Source organism: Rhinopithecus bieti, unplaced genomic scaffold (assembly GCF_001698545.2).
Source record: "Rhinopithecus bieti isolate Rb0 unplaced genomic scaffold, ASM169854v2 scaffold_1624, whole genome shotgun sequence".
Classification (NCBI taxonomy): Eukaryota; Metazoa; Chordata; class Mammalia; order Primates; family Cercopithecidae; genus Rhinopithecus; species Rhinopithecus bieti.
The window spans coordinates 2,724,729-2,745,005 of record NW_016803776.1 but is presented as its reverse complement, the minus strand read 5'-3'; the positions used below and the strand labels follow the sequence as shown (position 1 = coordinate 2,745,005).

The window sequence follows — 20,277 nt, the reverse complement described above, 5'->3', positions numbered from 1 at the left end:
TTTTTTTTTTTTTTTTTTAACTAGGCTTATAGCTGTTTGTTTCCATGTCTAAAGTCCCTCACAAGACTGGAAGGCCTATAATGTAATATCTACCTGTTATGCCTCTTCTATACTGAATGCTCAATAAATATACAGATGATTAATTAATGCCCAACATTTTTAATTACCTTCTGAAAAGAAAAATCCATACAGTTAAGCATGCGCTTCTCACATTTCAGTACTCCAAAATGAAACTAGTTGCAAATAGGTGAAGTTTAAGTGAAATTTTTACAAAAGCACTTTAATTCTAAAATTCAAAATTAGCAATTGCCAGAAAATATTCATAGGATGAAGTTTTAAAGTGAAGTCAGGCCATATTGTTTCCAAATTAAGATGGGAACTTACTATTAAAATCTTCCACAGATTGAAAATGACTAATCAACATTAGGAAAATGAAATTGGAAGATCTGCCCTCATACTGTTTATGGCTAAAATGTTTTCATGTTCATTTTGACAGTATTGTTCCAGTGTGAAAATTTCAATGATTAGAATGATTGGATTGAAAAAAATAAATAATTATCTAGTCTCTGCAGGATGATCTTGGGCAAATGCCTTGATTTCTGTCAATCTCCAACTCCAGAGAGGAGTCTGAGATGAGTCTTAAAGGATATCAAATTTGAGAGATATGAAACTATAGAGCTATGTATTCTTTAGAAAGGTGGAACAGTATGTACAGTAAAGGAATTAAACGTGCATTATTTCCATGGGTCCTGATTGCTCTAACCACCTATGAGTCTATGATTTTAAAATCATTTTAAATTTCAAAATCAAATTGGAATCTGTAACCTGTCAGTAAGTCAGTCTTCATCAGTAACTGTTACAGATAATAGGTGGACATTTATACCAAACCATATACAAAATAATTATCTTTCTTGGAGACTTAATTAGCAGGTTTGAATTAAAAGACTTAAAAAATTAGATTGGTAGAACACTGGTTGTTTTAACTGTATTGGAAGAATCATTGTATAGGAACAATGTTTACCTATGTATCTTCATATTAAGAAAGAGAAAACTTTTCGAAGAAACAATTGTTTATATTTCAATGTGATTATATAATTTCAGTGGGTAAGTTTTAGGAGATGATGTAGAAAGGACATAGGATCTACATTTTACTATTAGCTTTGCCCCAGCTAGCTACCAGGTAACCTTCCCAGGCCTTGGTTTCCTCATAAGTAAAAGGTGGGGTGGAATAGTCTGTTATGTCCCTTTGACCTGTGAAATATGGGGTCTGTGTCTGTCCATATTTGGGATAAAATGACATTTAGTTGCATGTGATTAAAATAACTAGCCTATTTGTTTTCTTATTTCAAATGTAAAGGAGAGTGATCAGCAAATAAAACATGGTGCAAAAGAGTTAAATAATAAAATTAATAAGAGATCATTAATTGTGTTCTAGGAGAGATCTATTCATTAATGAATCAATTGGCAATATTAGGAATACATTGATGTTAAATGACTCTAAAATCTTGGACATCTTGAGCTGAATTATAACTACTTTATATGGTCCTGTGGTAATGAGTCTTATATTTTGAAGAATGTTTCTAGACTCAAATGCACAAATGAAAATTGTTACCTTTAACATAGTTACCTTGGGAGACTGAACTCCTTTATTCATATCACATTACTTAGCACCTACTGTTTTGCACTGATGCTGCCATATTAAGTTGGAGGTAAAGTTGGAGGATTGTAGAAATCAGGAATCATTTTCCTCAAATGCTGGTTTGTAATTTTTTTTACTTTAATTCGCTTTCATTTTGATTCTGAACCCCAATCATGTCTTACATTTTTTGTTCTTTCTTTCACTTTTGCCTTTTCTTCCTCTTTCTCTCTTCAGAAAGAACAGAGAATTAATTTAGTGTTGGCGAGACCTAGTTTAGAGTTCCCTTCCTCTCACTTACTAGTAATAGGATCTTAATCAAATCACATTTTCTCTCTGCATCTGAGTTTTCCTTTTTTTTTTTTTTTTTTTTTTTTTTTTTGTAAAAATGGATATAATGCCAGTTGTCTAATTCCCTCATGGAGCATTTTTCAGTGGAGTAGGAAAACATCGATGCTTGGTAAACCGTAAAGCAGTATGCAGATACAGACTTCATGACTTAATAAGACAGAGAGGTGTGTGAAAGAACACAAGTTTTAAGCCCATCTTTATTCAATTCCTGCATTTGCCACTTACTAGTTTAGTGCAGTCTTAGTTTGTGAAATGTATATATAACATCTAATGACATCTTCGTGATTGTAATGATGACATAAGGTAATCTTTATAAATCTCTGTGAGATAAACAGGGGTACCTTTTATTCCCATTTATTCTTAGATGAAACAATTGAGACTTAAAGAATTCAAGTGATTTGTTTAGGGTTATACAGGTTGTCAGTTAAATAACCAGAATAAACTTAATATTACAATGTGAGTTTTGTTTTATGGATAAATTATATCAGGTAATTTCAAAGAAGGAGTTCCATGTATGTTTGGAGCACAAAATATACATTTGAAATATATGTATAGATGAGATCCATAGAAGGGTTACTTTGAAACATTCAGATTTATTTGTTCTTGTGCATTTCTTTGTTAACCACAAAAATTGACCAGTTGCTTTTTTTATTTGCAACTCATACAGATTTTAAACTGTGGTCTTATGTTAGTGACCTAGAGGAAGGTGAAAACTAATTGGCTCCCTTTTCAACTGTAGTGCTGGTTGGCTCATGAGGCCTAGATGTCACTATTACATGTGATGAACAATGAATACTAGAATTGTAAAAGTGAGAGTTGATGGCTCCAATCACATATTAACTCAGGACATATGGTGGGTTTCACCTCTAGTTTCATAAATTCCATTTGTCTGCTGCTTTTTGCTTTCTGTGTTACACTTGACTAGTAGTAACAGATTTTTTTTTCCCCCTGTGGAAACTTTCTTGATTGTCAGTACATCTACAAGGGCATAATCATGATATATTAAAAATAATCATGTAAATTATAGTCTCTCACATTTTTCAGAATATTGCTAATGATGATGATTTTTCTTTAAATACTGATTGGGACTTTCTTGTCTTGGAATAAGGGTAATCATATCTAAATTGTTTTATTTAATCTACTTTTAGTTTAAATCCAGAGTTATAGCAAGGCTTGGTATTAATACCATGACAAGGAAGTAGTTTATGATTTTGCCTGGGAAAAAATTCTTCGGTTAAATTATGTTGAACTTCTTAAAATTTTAAATTGATATAATGTATAGTGGAAGATTTTACCAATTCATAGATGTATAAAATAAGTTACTGGCAAAGGAAATTATTTGATCTTGAGATTTAAGTGTTTCTAAAATAAAAGATATTGTTTAAAATGGTGAAAATATATTTAGCCATGCCTTTTATGGTGACAGTGATAGAAGTACAAAGTTAAGTCACACTAAAACATTTGTGTTAAAAGCAATGCTTGTACATTTTACCACATTTACATCTTTTTCTATTTTATGTCCATCCTCCAAAATTTTGATCAGAAGATTTCCTCTATGTTATTCTTTCAATAGCAGGCTAACTTTTATGAGGACATGATCAGAGGATGGGACTCAGCATGGTAGAAAGATGCCAAAAAATCAAAGCATAATTGTGTGCCCAGTTTCCGATCACTGTCCCTGAAATAAGTGGAAACATTCAGAGGAGGGAAATATATTCAAATCCATGGCAGGAATTTCCCTTCTTACGTACTATGCACATGAACTTTAAGAAAATTGTATGTTTAGGTATTTTTAAATCTAGCCAATAGACTTGTGTTATTTGTCATTGTAGTCAATATTATTAGAGTAATTTTTTTTATTTTCATAACACCAATGAAGTTTACTGAAAGGTCCCATTAAACTAAGAGCATAACTTGAAGGGAATATGTGGAGAATGTCTGGACTTGCAAACTAGTCACAATCAACTAACTAGTACACACATGTATTTCTTATGATCCAGGTCTGGTTTCTTGCTCAACTGTGATGTGACTTTTCTCTTTAGAGTGTGGCCAAATAGCCAAGAAATAGATTCAGATTCAATTAACCATACTGTATATCTGGAATGAGCCAAGCATTGAGTGATATGTACTCAAGTACATCCTATCCTGTTGTCCTGGCAAAATTATTACTGGCAAATGTTTCACTCTTAAAAGTGTTTGATTTACACAAGAAATGATATGTTACCTTACCAATTAGGCAGGTGGTAATAGTATCTTCTTTTCTTCTTCATTTTTTTTTTAAATGCTAAAGACACTGAAATTTTGCGGCTTTAAGTAACTATCCCAAAGACATAAATACTTCATGTCAAACCTAGAATTTACCCTACGTGTTTTGACTTGAAAAGCTTTTTTTTCTTCTCAGTTCATATTTGTTATTTTGTTATTACAGATATAATCTGTAAGTTTGTCAGTTTTCAAGATTTTATCTGATTTGTCCTGTGCCTATTTATTATTATGGATGTTTATTCTCTCTATCTCTCTGTCTTTTCTCTTCTTGAGTATCATTTTCATAGAAAGCGTTAAGAGAAATTGAGATAAAATGAGCCACACTAATTGTAAGCCATCTCCAAATGAGAAACTATTGAAAATGTTATTACCAGCTGGATGCTGGAAAGTGTTAAAGAGCTGGGGGCACAACAGTGTGACCAGTTTGACCTTATAGAGAGAAATATAAATTTGTCTTGAATTAGCCAGTCTGTGTCAGAGGTTATTTTACTGATAGTCTGATCAGTTCTTTTAGACTGATCACTCATAATTGAGCCAGATCTCACATATAACAAATTGAACCATAGGCAAAACCATTGTAATTATTTTCCTATTTACTGTCAACTCTGAAAATCATTGTGTGCTTCTAGAAATTGAGATAGTTGTCAAGAATAAGTTTTGTTTATGCTAAGTTATAATTTTCTTTTTCTGTGTTTGCTAGATTTTTCTAGATATGACATTTGGTTCGGGAGGGCACACAAAAGCCATTCTACAGAAGGAGTCAGATATTGTTTTGTATGCCTTGGACAGAGACCCTACAGCTTATGCATTAGCTGAACATCTTTCAGAGTTGTATCCGTAAGTAATACCGTTGCATATTTATTTGATTTTGGTTCTTAGTTTTACAGAGCTTGGCTTACCACTTTGGAGTTTGTTCTGCTTTGCATGGGCTATATTTTACTCCATTAAATATTTTCTCAATTTTTTCCTCCAAAAATAATTAATGTAAGTGATATTTTAGTGCCACTTAAAGTAATGTTATTTTCAGTTATCCTTTCTGAAACCATAAAAGAAATACAAAATGTCTTCCACTTACAGGATTGAAAATGTTTTGGAATCCATCCACAAATAATATTTTGACAATAACTCATAGTCAAAAAATAATTTTTAAACATTTTTATGAGTTTATTTGTAAGAATTTAGCAGAGTAAATAAGTATGTGAGAATTCTATAGAACTCATGGGGACATATATATCAACATAATATACTTGTTTCCTCTGAATTTTCTGAAATTCACAAATCTAGAGTGATCCATCCTTCTATCAGAAAAAGTGATTTATAACTAAAGAACTTTTTAAAAATATAAAATATTACATGAATGAGTGGTAAAACCATCTGCCTTTCAAGAAACATTTTGAATTAGGGAGTAGAGTTTACATGATTTGTTGTTTAAAGTCATCATTTTAGAGAAAAATATCTTGGAGCTAAGATGGGTCACTCCAAATACATAAAGAACTGTTTTCAGGAATGGGAAATTGTTTTATTCTGTCATTCATCAGAGACTGGAGTCAAGAAAATAGATGGGAATTTGAGAGGTAATTTTGACTTGATGTGAACTATAGTTCACATCAAAAGTTGAAGTTTTGACTTGATGTGGACTAGAGTTTTTACTAGTTGTAGCTATTCAACAACAAAATGATCTCTTTGGTGAAGTTCCAAAAGTATGACCATGGAAAAGTTTAATCAGACACTAAGAATAGAAAGTTTAATTCGTCATCTAGAATAGTATTTACAGTCTCTTTCTGGTCCCAAACTCTTTGCAAATCTAATGAATGTGATTAACTCTCCCCATAAAACTATAAATAAATACACATAAGCTTTTGTTTGCAAGATCACAGAATTTATGGAGTCCCTGAAGCCTACCATTTGACCCCAGATTATTTCATTTCTTCCAAGAATAATATGAAGATGTGGTTTAATGACATGGTACTAATTTTTAATATTTTAAATCTATCTGTCTTCTGCAGTGTAACTTAGATGTTTTATTAGAGCATTCGTATTTAGTAAGATGTTTTATTAGAGCATTCGTATTTGTGAAAGATGTTTTAGTAAGATGTTTTATTAGAGCATTCGTATTTGTGAAACATTGTATGAGTTCACTTGGTTATGATGTGAACATGCATGAAGTATAGACCTCTTTTATACAGCAGTCCCTTTGTACCTGAGGAGAAGTGGATACCAAAATCCATGGATGCTCAATTCCCTTATATAAAATGGTGCAGTATTTGCATATAACCTACACACATCCTCCTATATAATCATCTCTAAGTTACTTACCTAATACAAAGTAAATACTGTTTAAACAGTTGTTATGCTTTACTGTTTAGGGAATAATGACAAGGAAAAAAGTTTTGTACATGTTCAGTACAGACGCACCTACCTTTTTTTATGATCTGCAGTTAGTTGAATCAATTGATGTGGGATCCACAGATAAAGAGGGCCAGTCATATTTTACTGTCATAGAAAAACTGAATTTTCCTAAGATATTGTTGTTTCTTAAGACAATGATTCCCAATCCAGTGATTTCAATGGCTCTTATTCCTTTAAACACCCCACTTTCTCAAATGTAGCTTAAAGTTTATAAATTTTACCATGTGTAAATTTTATACCTAACAGGAACTATCAGGCTGTATATTCTTTTCAGTTTATAGACGTGGAAACTATTAGCCAGAGAGATGAAGTGATTTGCTAGAAGGCATAAGTGACTTTATGGGGACAGACCTGGGACATGTATTCTAATCCCTAGCCTCACAATCTCATTTTATTAAATATTACTGCTTTGGCTCAAATCTTGAGACTTTTTTTACTTCATTGACAAAATGATTTTTTTGTCAAACAAAATAAATTAGATAAGAAAAAGGAAGCAGATTAGAGTAAGCCGAGAAGAAGGAATTAATACAGATAAAAGCTAGAATCAAGGAAACTATAAACAAAAAAAAGGAAGAAAAAAATTGAAAGGATAAAGAAATCTCAAGACATCAGTCTTTGAAAATAGCAAAATCACTTTTGAGCCTGATTTCTAGAGCTAAAATGTGTGATTAAGATTGAGAAGGAAGACCAACCATAGACACAAGATAAGTTCATCATAAGATAATAAAACTGCAACTCTCTGGTAACTTGCAAAACCTAGATGAAATGAATGATATCCTAACAAAATATAAATTATTAAAACTTGATTTGCAGTTATTTAATTCTTAAAAAAAAGGAAATAGCAATGCCTTTTACACTAATCCTGACCATGGTAAATTTGGAAAATTATTTCAGTTAATATTATGAATCTAGCATAATTTTAATACCCATCTTTTTTTTTTAATTGGAGATAAGTTTTCACTGTTTTGCCCAGGCTGGAGTGCAGTGATGCCATCATAGCTTACTGCAGCCTCTGCTTCCTGACCCTTCTGCCTCAGCCTCTCAAGTAGCTGAGACTACAGGTATGCACTTGTCTAATTTTTTATTTTTAGTAGAGATGACGTCTCCCTATGTTGCCCAGGCTGGTCTTGAACTCCTGAGCTCAAGTGATCATCCCACCTCAGCCTCCCAAAGGACTGGGATTATAGGCATGAGCCACCATGCCTGGCCTAATACCAAATCTTGATCGAGATAGTATAAAAGGAAAATGTCTAAGTTTGCTGAAGTATAGAAATACAAAATTGAAAAGGAAATACTAGTATATCTAATTCACCTTTCATTTAATTAAAATAGTGATACCTGTGGCCTAATGAAGTTTATTTCATGAAGATGGGATGTTCCATGTCAGGTAGTTAATCAATGACAGGTTGATAAGCATGACAATAATCAACTAGTTATTCTTAATAAAATTTCATTTAAGGAAACTACTTAAATGTAAAATATTCTCAATCAAGGACAAGCAGTATTTTCCTAAAATGTGAAGTACTATAACTATTTAAGACAAAATTAGGATGTAAATAGGATTTAACTTCTATAAATAATATTTCTCAATTTTTTTCAAGATCTGACAAATTCTAATTAGAATATTCTTCTTATAATGATTTACTGAATAGTTAAAACCCCAAATACTTATAAAATTAATAAGATGATGTTTAGCTAAAATTTAAAACTCTATTCAGAATAGAAGAACTCTAGGGACAACAAGGAAGTCAGCCCTTTCCTTTCTATTATAAGGGTCACAGCTGAGACCCCTATAACAAAGAGAGGTTGACAAGAGAAAAGAATAACAAATTTATTTGATCATAGTTTTACATGGCACAAGATCCTTCAGAAAGAAGATGCAAAGATATAGCGAGAACTATCCATTTTTTATGCTTAAATTAAATAAAGTATGGAGAGCATGTAGAACTATGATTGGACAAAAAAGGATATATGGTCTAACACTAACTGACTGAGTTGGGGGAACTCAATAAGGTCTCTCTATGCATCATTCCTTTCTCCTGGGTATGAAGGTAAGACCCCTGTGGAATGAGGGTCTTAATTTCTTTATGGTCATCTATTCTATTACACAGAAAGAAGTGGGGGAAGTTAAAATAGTATTTTAGGCTTTGAAGCTGGCTTTGGAGAAAAAAGGTTTCTATGGAGGAAGTTAGAGTAATATTTTATGCTTTAAATCTGGCTTTGGAGGAAAGGGAATCTGGTTTCTATGACCCACGCTGGGGAAGAAGGATTCTAGTGTGGCTTGTCTCTGAAGAGAATGAGAGACAGGAGGGAAAGAGGTGGTCAGAAGGTAACTTTGCTTCTAAGGCTGCTTCTTAGGCTTTCACTTGGGGCTATTGCTTTCTGAGCCCCCGCAGTACCTAGAAAGGGAAATGGGAAAAAAATATTCTATTCACAAAAGCACCTAAAATTATATAAAATATTTAGAAATAAATTTAACAAAAAGCACACTTCCAAGTGAAAGAAAACTATAATTTTTTGAAGGGCATGCAAGAAGAGTTGAACAAAAGGGAAGACATATTTGAGGTAGAGAGAATTAATATTATAAAAAGAGGATGGAGTGAAGAGGATCATGCCTGCAACTCCACCACTTTGTGAGGCCAAAGTCGGTGGATCTCTTGAGCCCAGGAGTTAAGAGACCGATCCTGACAACATAGTGAGACACTGTTTCTTACAGAGAAATGGTGGTGCGCACCTGTAGTCCCAGGTACTCAGGAGGCTGTGGTGGGACTCAGGAGGCTGAGATTGCAGTGGGCCCTGGCCATGCCATTGCACTCCAACCTTGGTGACAGAGCAAGATCCTCTCTCAAGATGGATGGATGGATGCATGAATGCATGGATGGATAGACAGATCAGAAATAATACAAATAAAAAGAGCTAATACTCCCAAAATTCATATATACATGTATTGTACATGTAAATTACTTTGTTTTTTAAATTTGGATGATGTGATCCTTAGTTTATATGGGGCAAAAAGTGACAAGATGTTTTTTGAATTAAAAAGTAAGAGGAAACCTGCCTTATTAGATGTAAGATTACACTATAAAATCACTGTAATGAATCAATACAATATTGATACAAGAATAGGCAAGTGGATTAGTGGAGGAAAGAATCCAAAAACTGATACTGCTAAATAAAGGCATTTAATTGAAAATAAAAATATTTTAATTCATTGAGAAAATGGTGCATTATTAAAAAATGATGCTGTTACAATGCCTGTCAGACTTGAGGAAAATAAAATAGACTGATATTAAAATTTGGATTCAAGAATAACTTCTAGGTGGTGTAAAAAATTCGTGAAAATTTGAATATACAAGTTCTATGAGAAAATTGGAGAGACTATATACACAATCTAGGAGTGAGAAACTTCTTAAGACTAGAAATCATAAATCTATAAATATGTTTATGTAATTTTAAAAAACATAAAGCAAGAATAGTTTGCTAATTTCTAACAGCTAATTTGAAAAATAAATGTTAGTAATATAGAAGATGGGAAAAAGATTGATATCTATTATATAGGATAAGTTCTTACAAAACTAGAGAGAAGACAACAAAACATACAGAAGGGTGATTCATAGAAGATTAAACTGTGGAAGGATGCTCTAATTCAGTAGCAATAATGAGAGCAATCAAAATAATAATGGTGCAATATGCTAAAAAGCGTAATTTTGCGAGTGAGGATATGCAGAAAAAGATAATTTCATCTATTTTGGGTGGACATCTTTTAATATAAAACACATAATCTGCCTAGAATCTATTCCATCTAAGTAAAAGAATATCTAAGGAAACATGTTTTTACATTTCTTACAAACTTTATGCATACATTGCTTGTGTGTATATAATCATGGAGAACTTGAGAAAGACAGGATTAAAAATGGAGGGAGGTTCAGGGAAAGAGAAAACAATGATTAAGAAAAACCCAGAGATTTTATGATGACATCTCTGCATATTTATGCAAAATAGAAAATTCAGAGTAATACTATATATATAATTTGTTCATATCCACATATATAGTAGTAAAATAAAGTATGCATGAGAGAGAAAAACACGCATTTGTGTTTGGGAGTATTTCTGGGAATAATGGATAGATGGATAGTTGGTTGAAAGGGTAGATAGATTACATATCTTCATAAAAATATTTATGTAATTGCACCCTGTAGCAGAGCACACAATGAAACATTTCATCATTTTAAAGTAAACCTTTTGAAGAAATATAGTAATTTTTTCTTTTATTTATTTTGCTATTATTCTAAAAGAGGAGTTAAGTTTCTCTTAAAAAAAATCCCTTGTCCTTTACTCTGTCAAAACTAAGTCAGAAATAGAAACTAACATTTTTACAGAAAACTGAGCAATTCATGGGAAGGCTGAGTTTTAGGCTAACCCATTTTAGCTCTTTCAGAAAAGATGACATGTCAGATCACCTGTTGTTTGAAGACTGAAACTTTTTGCTATTACCTCTGAAGACTGTATAAGAGGAAACACATTTAAATTGGAGCAGTGAGGTGTTGGTTGACTTTTTAATGTAGTGGAAGATGGATATTGGAAGACAATTTTAGAAACCAAAGTTTTTTATCTTCTGAATTTAGGAATAATACATACTATGTATACTAAGTTCACAGAATATAGATATGTATAAAGAAAATAAAAAGCATTCCATCATTTTACTATAATTTTAAGTGGTTTCTAAAAATATAATAAGCTGTTATTTTCAACATTTCATAAAAGAAGCTACGTGTACTGGGGTAAATTTATAATAGAAAAATATAAACTCACCCACAATTCTACCACTTTAAGTAATCTGGGTTAGTGATTTTGTGTATTTCATTCCATGTTTCTGATCGTCAGTATTTCATTATGTATACTCCTTCCTGTTTGAATTTTTTTTGGGCACTTTCACTTTTTGTACTTGTAAAATGTTAGACTATCATGGCAAAGTTTAAAATCCATTTTGATTAATTGTATTAAATGCGTAACTGCCTTATAAAGAAATGACATCTTTATTCTGTATCGCAATCCAGAAGCCTGATGTATCTTTCCACTTATTCTGGTATTTTGTGTTTCTTAGTTAATTTTTTTCTAAATTAAAATTATAAAATGCAGGAAAGTACTGAGAAAAAAATTAACATAATTCATAGAACTAACACCAGTGTAAACAGGTTGGAATACTTCCTTCTAATTACTTTGGTTATCTATGCATATATGTTCATATATGACACATGTATATATATTTTGCTAAATGAATTCTACTTATATATTATCAGCACATTCCTCTTTAGTTAAATTATTTTAAAACGCGATTTTATTCATTGTAGGGTATTTTTATCATATAATTGTAACTTAATTTATTAAAACCCTAATTCTTATATACTCTTATCTGTATTCATATTGTTGATAATTTAATAAACAGCAAATATCCGATGTGTTTTGGGCAAACAAATCTGAGTATGTTTTCTGTAAAAGGGTAATTACATCAGGATACACCACTGTTACTTTCTTTTGTATTTTTAATTTTTGTGTTTTATTGAACTTTTATAATTTCTTATGTCCATTATATATATTTGATTTTACCTCTTCACTAGTGATTTAGTGACATGCCTTTTATTTTTTTAATTTACTCATCACTGACTTTAGTATTTTTTAAGATAAAAAGTATTTAAATACTTTTTTAAGTATGCTTTTAAAATAATATTTATTGATTAACCACTGTCATGTAAGATGATAAAGTAATACTCCTTTATTTGTTTTTTTTTCTTCTTCTGCTACCCTACTTCTTGGCTCTTTAAATACTGTCTTGGGATTTAGATATTAATGTCTACTCTTATGATAACTATTAGTTAGCATTTACACTTTTGGCTGTATTATCTAAAATAATTCTTTATAGTTAGGCCATTTTAATGTATTTCAATGAGCCTACTAGCTGTTTTATAGTACTTTCAATTCCATTTTGCATTCCTTATGTGGGTTCCTGTCTCAGTCAATTGATTACATCTTTAAATAATTTTTCTGTAAACATGCAGAAAGGATACATCTGAGCTTTTGTTTATCTGAGAAAACAGTGTTTTTCATGCCTTCTTACATTTGCAATAACTTGATAGAGTATAGAATTTGGGGAATTTTATAGATATCACTCATATTCTTCTGGTTGTAGTTTTGTGGAGAAGTCTGAGGTCAACCCAGTTTTTTTTGTTTGTTTGTTTGTTTCTTGGAAGTCTGTTTCTCACTTGTTCTTTTCACCCCCAGGCTGGATGCTTATTAGACATAGTTCTTTGAAAATTTTTGATATTTATAAATTGTACTAAGAAATATTACTGATTCATCACTTTTAGTTAATTTTCTGTATACTCCATGAACAGTTTTTGTCCTGTGGATCAGGTCTTTCGTCTACAAAGATGACTTTTTGTTTTAGTGACCTCTCCACCCTTATTTCTGCTTTCTGCCTTGTGAGCCTTCATTATTTGTTGGTTAGATATATATTATCTATCCTGCATGTCTTTTATTTAATCTCTTAGTGTTTTCAGCTATTTTCACTTTACTGCAGTATTCTGCAAAATCTCATTGAGATTATTCTCTGGGTTAAGGATTTTATTTTCTATAGTGTTGTTTATGGTTTTTACTGTCAATATTGTTCAAGTTTTAATTCCGCTAATTAGAAGTTATCTTTGCTTAAAATCTTTTCTTAATTTGTTGACTTTCTCCTTTCTGCCAAATTATTTTTATTTCTTCTTCTGTTATCATTTCATTTCTATGTTTTCTTTGTGAACAGAGTATATACATCAAGGAATAGGTTCCTTCTGGTGCTGTCTTGTGTCTCTGAGGCAATGGGTGTGAGCAGAACATTCTTAACCTTCTTCCTAACTCGCTCCACAGCCTTCAATCAGGGTTCTAACTTACATTTGGTAAGAAGAGTTAGGTTTTCTGTATTCTGCCATATCCTTGGAGACTACTCTTAGTGATTTATACTATTTGAACTTCCATTGTCTTTTTTGTTTTCAGAAAAGATTAAACAAACAAATTATATTACTGTGGAGCAAAAAGAGGGAAGCCAGGTAACATAGTAATATAATTAGAGAGTTATAAAACTGTTTATTCATATGATATAATATATTCTAAACTACCCACATTATCTCAGTTGTGTAGTCTTATTTTCTAGCACTTGAAGTTTATCATTTTCCTTCTCTTTCTTTTAAGCCGCCATTTTAAATTTTCAGTCATATTTACACAGGAAGCCAGAACAATGGCAAATCTAGAACTCAGCATCAGGTTTGCTGCTTGTATTCTTTCTACACCACTACAATGTTATTCAAGAAGCAATTTAGTCACATTGTTGAACAGAGTCAAGACTGAAACCCAGGCATTTTGACCCTAAGGCCAGTTTAAAAATCTTATAAAAGAATACATGATCTTAAACAGCCCTATCAACCTAAAATTTAGACTTTTAGGATTAGATATGAGACACAGTTGTTATTAATCTTACTAACCATGGGAGGTCCGTTCTGTCATACACTGTCAAAAGTGAAAGAATTTTCACAAATATAAACAAGCATGAAAAAAGACAACTTGCAAAAAATTAACTAGACCATTTTTGAACTATTGATGATGATCTGTTACCTGTTCATTATTTTTGGTAACACAAACATTACTAAAACAGGATATTGTATTTTGCCCCATTTAATATTATTAAATATAACCTTTGCTCAGGAGATGTTAGCCTTGTAAGCTGAAGCTGTTTGTTTGAGGAGGTAAAACTTGACTCTAGTCTACCAAACATAGTCCCAAGGCTTGAGGAATATGTGTTTATTCCATAAACATGTATTGTACTAGCTACTTTTCAGGCAATCTGCTAGTTCTGACGGTTCCAGAGGGATTAAGACCTATAGCTATGCCTTCATAGAGTTTACAATGTAAGCAGAAATTAGATAGAAATTAGATAGAAAACAGATAATTTTACAACTAGTTATTTAATTAAAATTGTGATCATGGCTATGAATGAGTAGATCTAAGGAATATGATATCAGGATCTAATCTAGTTTAGAACTTCTAGGAAGACTTCCAAAGTATATGAATTCAAGTTAGAACCTGAAAGATCAATGATTGTTAGCTAGGTGAAGGAGGGAGGGATGATCTGGCAAGAGAGAGAATTGAGGTGTTGAAAACAGAATATTCAAAGATCTTTGGCAGAACTGAGAATGGCATATTGAAAGAACTGTAATGTGAATGGATGATAGAAAGGGAGAGGAATGGCCAGATTGGTAAGTTAGGGCTAGGCTATACAGGACTTTGTTCGGGATTTTGGACATCATCTTAAGAACAAAGGGAAAGCACCAAAGTTTTTGAAACAGGGAACTGACATGATCATATTTGCATTTTCAAAGGAATAGTCTTTTTGTTTGTGTGAAGAATGGGTAGGAGGAGGGCAAAATTGGAAAGGATTCAGTGAGATCAATTAGAAGGCTAGGAATTGCTGCTGTATCTGAAAGCTGAGGATAGTTGGGCCTAGATTTGTGTTTCCTGATCATTCTATTAGAAATTCTACTTTGTCTTAATGATCTCTGGCTTCCGGTTTTAATGGTATTCTAAATAATTAAAACAATTTTTTTCCCCAAGATAAAAGTATGTTTTGTGTTTATAAGTGAAACTGAAGTTAATATTATGACACTAAATTTTGTGAGACCCTCAAGAATTCCCATTCTTCTGACTTAGCCAGTATAAGGAAGGAGACAAGGAATAAGTTCAGTCTTACCGTGTTCTCAAGTCCAGCGTGTATTTTTATTCTTACAGAAGACTTTCGGTAATTATCTTTTTCTCAGAATCTCCTCCCTTGTTTGTAATCAGTAAGGCCTTTTCATGTCTACCTCAAGGCTTACCCACTTTAGTATCTGACTGCTCTTTTCCTTCTTTTCCATATAACTCTGGAACCAGACTGCTGAGCTTTTTTTAACTTCAACTCTGCTGTTTACTCAGTATAAAACTTTGAATAGGTTACTTAACCACTCTGCTACTCAGTTTTCTCATCTTTAAAAATGGAGATAATAATAGTACATACTTCCTAGAAATAATAGGATTAGGCTTAGAACACTGTCTGGCATATCTTTTTAATGAGTCATGAAACCATTTTGTTGGGTCCTGATCAGAGTTTAATGGAATGGAATAAGAATATCATAGTACATCATATGAAGTTAAATTAAGTTAAATTCTAATGAAAGAATTTTATGTATACATATCTACATATACATATGTATTGTAAGTTTCTGTGTATATGTGACTGCAGTTAAACTTATTGTTGACTATGTGTCTTGATCAAAATTTTTTGAAAACCACCATGCTATTTGACTATATTCCACATATATTGTTCATGTTGTATATTAAATGTTCATTGAAGAAAAAAACTATGTCTAACACATGTCATATCCCTACTTGGATAACACATGTCATATCCCTGCTTGGATATGTTATTTTGTAATTTTAATTTTTTGCCAAAACTTTGCAGACTTACAAGGTATCTGAAACTTTATTTCTAGCTGGTTCCTCCCTTTTTGAACTCATCTGGATCTGGCTTATTTCAAATGTCCATCCCCACAGGTGAGAAAGTAGTTTAGATTTTAGAATCAAACAGTCTTGATTTAGAGTCTTAGTTCTGCCTCTTTCTAGCTATTAGATTTTTAGATCAATGACTTAATCTTTCTAAGCCTGTATTTTTATACCTTTAAAATGAGGTACTATTAATACCTACCTTATGGGATGTTATGAAGATTAAATAAGTTTATGCAATTAGATTGTATATCATAAAATTGTTTAATAAATATTAGCTATAGTTGCTTTGTTAGAATTACCATGTAGGATAATACATAGTTCATTAATTATTATTGTCATTATGCTAAGATTTTGGAAAGTTTCACTGGCATACACCAAGATGATGATTGGCAGTTATTTCCTGTCTTTACCTGCTTGGTTCCTTAATATGCACAGATAGAATTGTTTTAAGATTTGAGGCTTGGGACACCATTCAACTTCTCTCACCTTGCAAAGTGCTGTGGCATCTGCCTTTTGTTATAGACTTTCTTCCCTTGTCAGTGTAAATACTGAAGGCTGTATCTGTGCAGTGGTCTGAATATTGGTGTCTCCCCCAAATTCCTGTGTTGAAACCTAATAGTATTAAGAAGTGAGGTCTTTGGGGAAGTGATTAAGTTATGAGTGTTCTACCCTCACGAATGGAATTAATGCTCTTATAAAAGATTGCAGGGAGCTGCTTTGTCCTTCTGCCATGTGAGAACACAGCAAGAGTCTCCCTTTTAAGCAGAACACATGCCCTCACCAGACACTGAATCTGCTGGCATTTTGATCTTGAACTTCCCAGCCTCTAGAACTATGAGAAATAAATTTCTGTTTCAATAAATTACCCAGTCTAAGATGTTTTGTTATAGCACCCTAAATGGACTGAGACAGCCTGTCACAGTTACAGACACTCCTGCACTGAGCTGTATTATTGTCTTCTTTTAACCCCAGACTTACTTTTTATTGATTGTGGTTTTTCCATACTTCTTGGCTTTAGATAAAAATAACTAATATCATACAAATGTCATCAACCAATCAGAAGTTCTTTCTTATCTGTCTTCTATTCTTTGACTCTATTCTATATTCATATGCTGCTGGATTTCTGAAAATTCTGCAAGGCTAAATCTTGAGTCACCTTCATTACCTGTACATTTAAATTCATTGTTGACTCTTTAGCTTATTACTGACATGAGGAGACAGAATCTGTAAGTATTTATTTTAAATAAACTCTTTTTTTTCTTTTGACAAATACAAATTTAACTATAGACCTATATATTATTACTAACACCTCTGCATCCATTCCTAAGTACTGTTATATATTTGTTCTTAGAATATTTGGCTTAAAAGTTTGAAAACTGATTCATGAAAATCAACGTGTATATTTGAAATGCAAATGATATTTATATTATGATAACTATGAGAAAATGAATTACCTCTTCACAAACTTGAGATAATCCATTTTTATTGCCTACGTCATTTGAGCATATCCATATGGTACAGGATAAGAATAGCAGCTTGTTCAGTACAAGAATGACTATACCTAGAAAGACTTCATTTTATCTTGGGTAAATAGTACATATTTAGAGACATGTTTTATTACATATGAGAAAATTTTAGTAGAACCCTTCATGTTTGGGCTTCTGAGTTATTAAAAGAATGAAAACAATAGTTGTATTTTCTCTAAATCATCAACTAATTAAATCAAATGAGTTTGCTGTAATTACATGTATAATCCTCCTGTTCTCGACACCCCCATTTTTGCCTGATATTTAAAGTAAAACTGAGACAAACAGCTGCTGGATTGGATTATCTACTTTAGTATTTTATTCCTTTTTTCCTGAGAGAATACAATCTAAATTTAATACACAGCTCAATGTACATTTTAGTGCCTGCTGTGTATGGGGAAATAGACTTGGCGTGGGGAATGCTCAGAAGCTCAAGATAACACCTCTGTACCACAAGATAGAACTCATTATCTAATAGAGAGACAAGTAAACCTCTATGAAATCAGGTAAGTAAATCTCCTTGCAGGGAAAATACCAAACACACTCTAAATTCAAATTTAAATTATTTGAGGAATATACATTCTTATTTTCTCTGTTAGCATTGTTACTCATTTAATTCAATTCCAGACACTGTTTTGGGGCAGATATTAAGTCATATTCTGGTATTACAGCTGAATAAAAAGGTCAACATAATGCCTTCTTACTTTATCAGGAAAGACAGATAATTAACAAGTATTTATTTAAGATAAGTTTCAGGACCCCAAAACATTAAATACCAAGACAATATGCTTTAAATAGCATGGAATAACTATGTTATTTAAATAAAATACCATTACAACAAATAATTACAAGAAGGAAGAGTACTCATTATATAGGGCACATTATGAACATTTCATTGGACAAATAAAATAATAAGATAACGCTGATTAAGATATCATTGATCAAGTTAAGTTAGCTATTCAAGGAATACTTCTATAAAACAGGCTTTTTTTCCTATGGTAAAATTCTTACAGTTTTCAATGGTGCACCATTACTTTTATAATAAAGTAAAACTTTTCTGCTTACCACAGGAGGCCATTGAGGATATGGCCTTTCTTTTCTTTAGATTCATCTCTTATAACTTTACAACAGTCTTCTCATACCCTCCTTGAAATCTAAACTACTTCCATATTAACTCACAATGTTTTGTCATACCTCTCTTCATGTCAATGTGCTGTTCATTTACCTAGTACTCACCCCACTTATGTTTCAAGACTTACCACTATTATCTCTGCAAAATCACCCAGATATTTCCACATTGATTAAAATTTTTCTCTTCTGTTCCTCGGCACACCCTGTGCTACCTTTATCCAAGCTTTTCATCATTCTCTTGGTTTATTTCCACATATTATATGCTCCTTGAAGTATTGCTATGTCTTAACAGACTTTGTACTTTCAAACTTTGTATAGTCCCTGGCATATAGTACATGCTCAATATCATATGGATGGATGGTTAGATGAATAAATGAATGGATGATTTTTTTCATTTTCTATATCAAATGTATAAAATAGAAATTAGATATAATGGGCTTTTATCTTAATTTGCATTTTACAATGTAAATAGAACCTTTAAAAATATCCACTAAGTTCTAGAGAGAATTGTGGAGTAAACTGTAGATTCACTTCCTTAGTAAATATTTATGTAGAAATGTTAAGTGATAAACCCTGATTAGATATACCATATCATATCTTCTAATGAGCTCAAATCCTTACTACTAGCTTTTACTATGGAGAAACTAGTTTTCAGTACTATTTCCACTTGCAGTCCTGTGCCAAGGGAATCTGTATGGGAATTATGTATATTATCACTAGAAAAAAGATGCTTAGATACTCTATTTTATAAATAAACTTATTTTTGAATAATGCTAGTCTGTGTTCACTGAATCTAAAAAAATTCATATTTGTCATGCAGACTCCTATATATAACATAAAATTAATCATTTCTTTGAAAGAAAAAAGGTATACTATCTAATATTAAGTTATTATGTAATAAAGATATTAGGATTCATGGAATAATTTAAAAAGTATTTTTTATATGAACACTTTTATTTATTTTGTGTCATAGCAGTTTTCATATCAGCAAGTATATTAAAAGGAACATATTGTGTGCAATGTGTAGACTCAGTGTAGAATTGTCTACACTAAAATTTTGCAATGATATTGGTTAATTGCTAGATTTCAGGCACCTTTCTAACATCCTTTTAGTGAGTGTGAAAGGGTTTATTTGTAAGAGATATTGCTACTGGCAGAATTTTATCTTTTTCTCCTGGAATCTCAACAGCTACTCCCATGTTATAGGCACCCCCAGAAAGCTCGTCAAAGGATTTCCACCCACACTCTGAATATCTAACAGGGCTTGACCCATTTTTTTTCTCTTATTAATATAGCAGCATACACAGCACGAAGAAAATAGAATAAGAGTTAGTCTTAGCTTGGAATTTCAAAAGTTATCTACCTGTATGCAAGGAATTGAAGTGGACA

General features: G+C 32.0%; 1 protein-coding gene across 2 annotated transcripts in view; it reads left to right on the top strand.

Annotated features, from left to right (window-relative positions):
• METTL15 (methyltransferase 15, mitochondrial 12S rRNA N4-cytidine) overlaps positions 1-20,277 on the top strand; it is a 138,447-nt gene that overhangs the window by 7,722 nt on the left and 110,448 nt on the right. For both annotated transcript variants that reach the window (XM_017852841.1, XM_017852833.1), the window contains exon 2: positions 4,953-5,089. In XM_017852841.1, the coding sequence (XP_017708330.1) occupies positions 4,953-5,089 (137 nt within the window). The remainder of the gene's footprint in view (positions 1-4,952; positions 5,090-20,277) is intronic.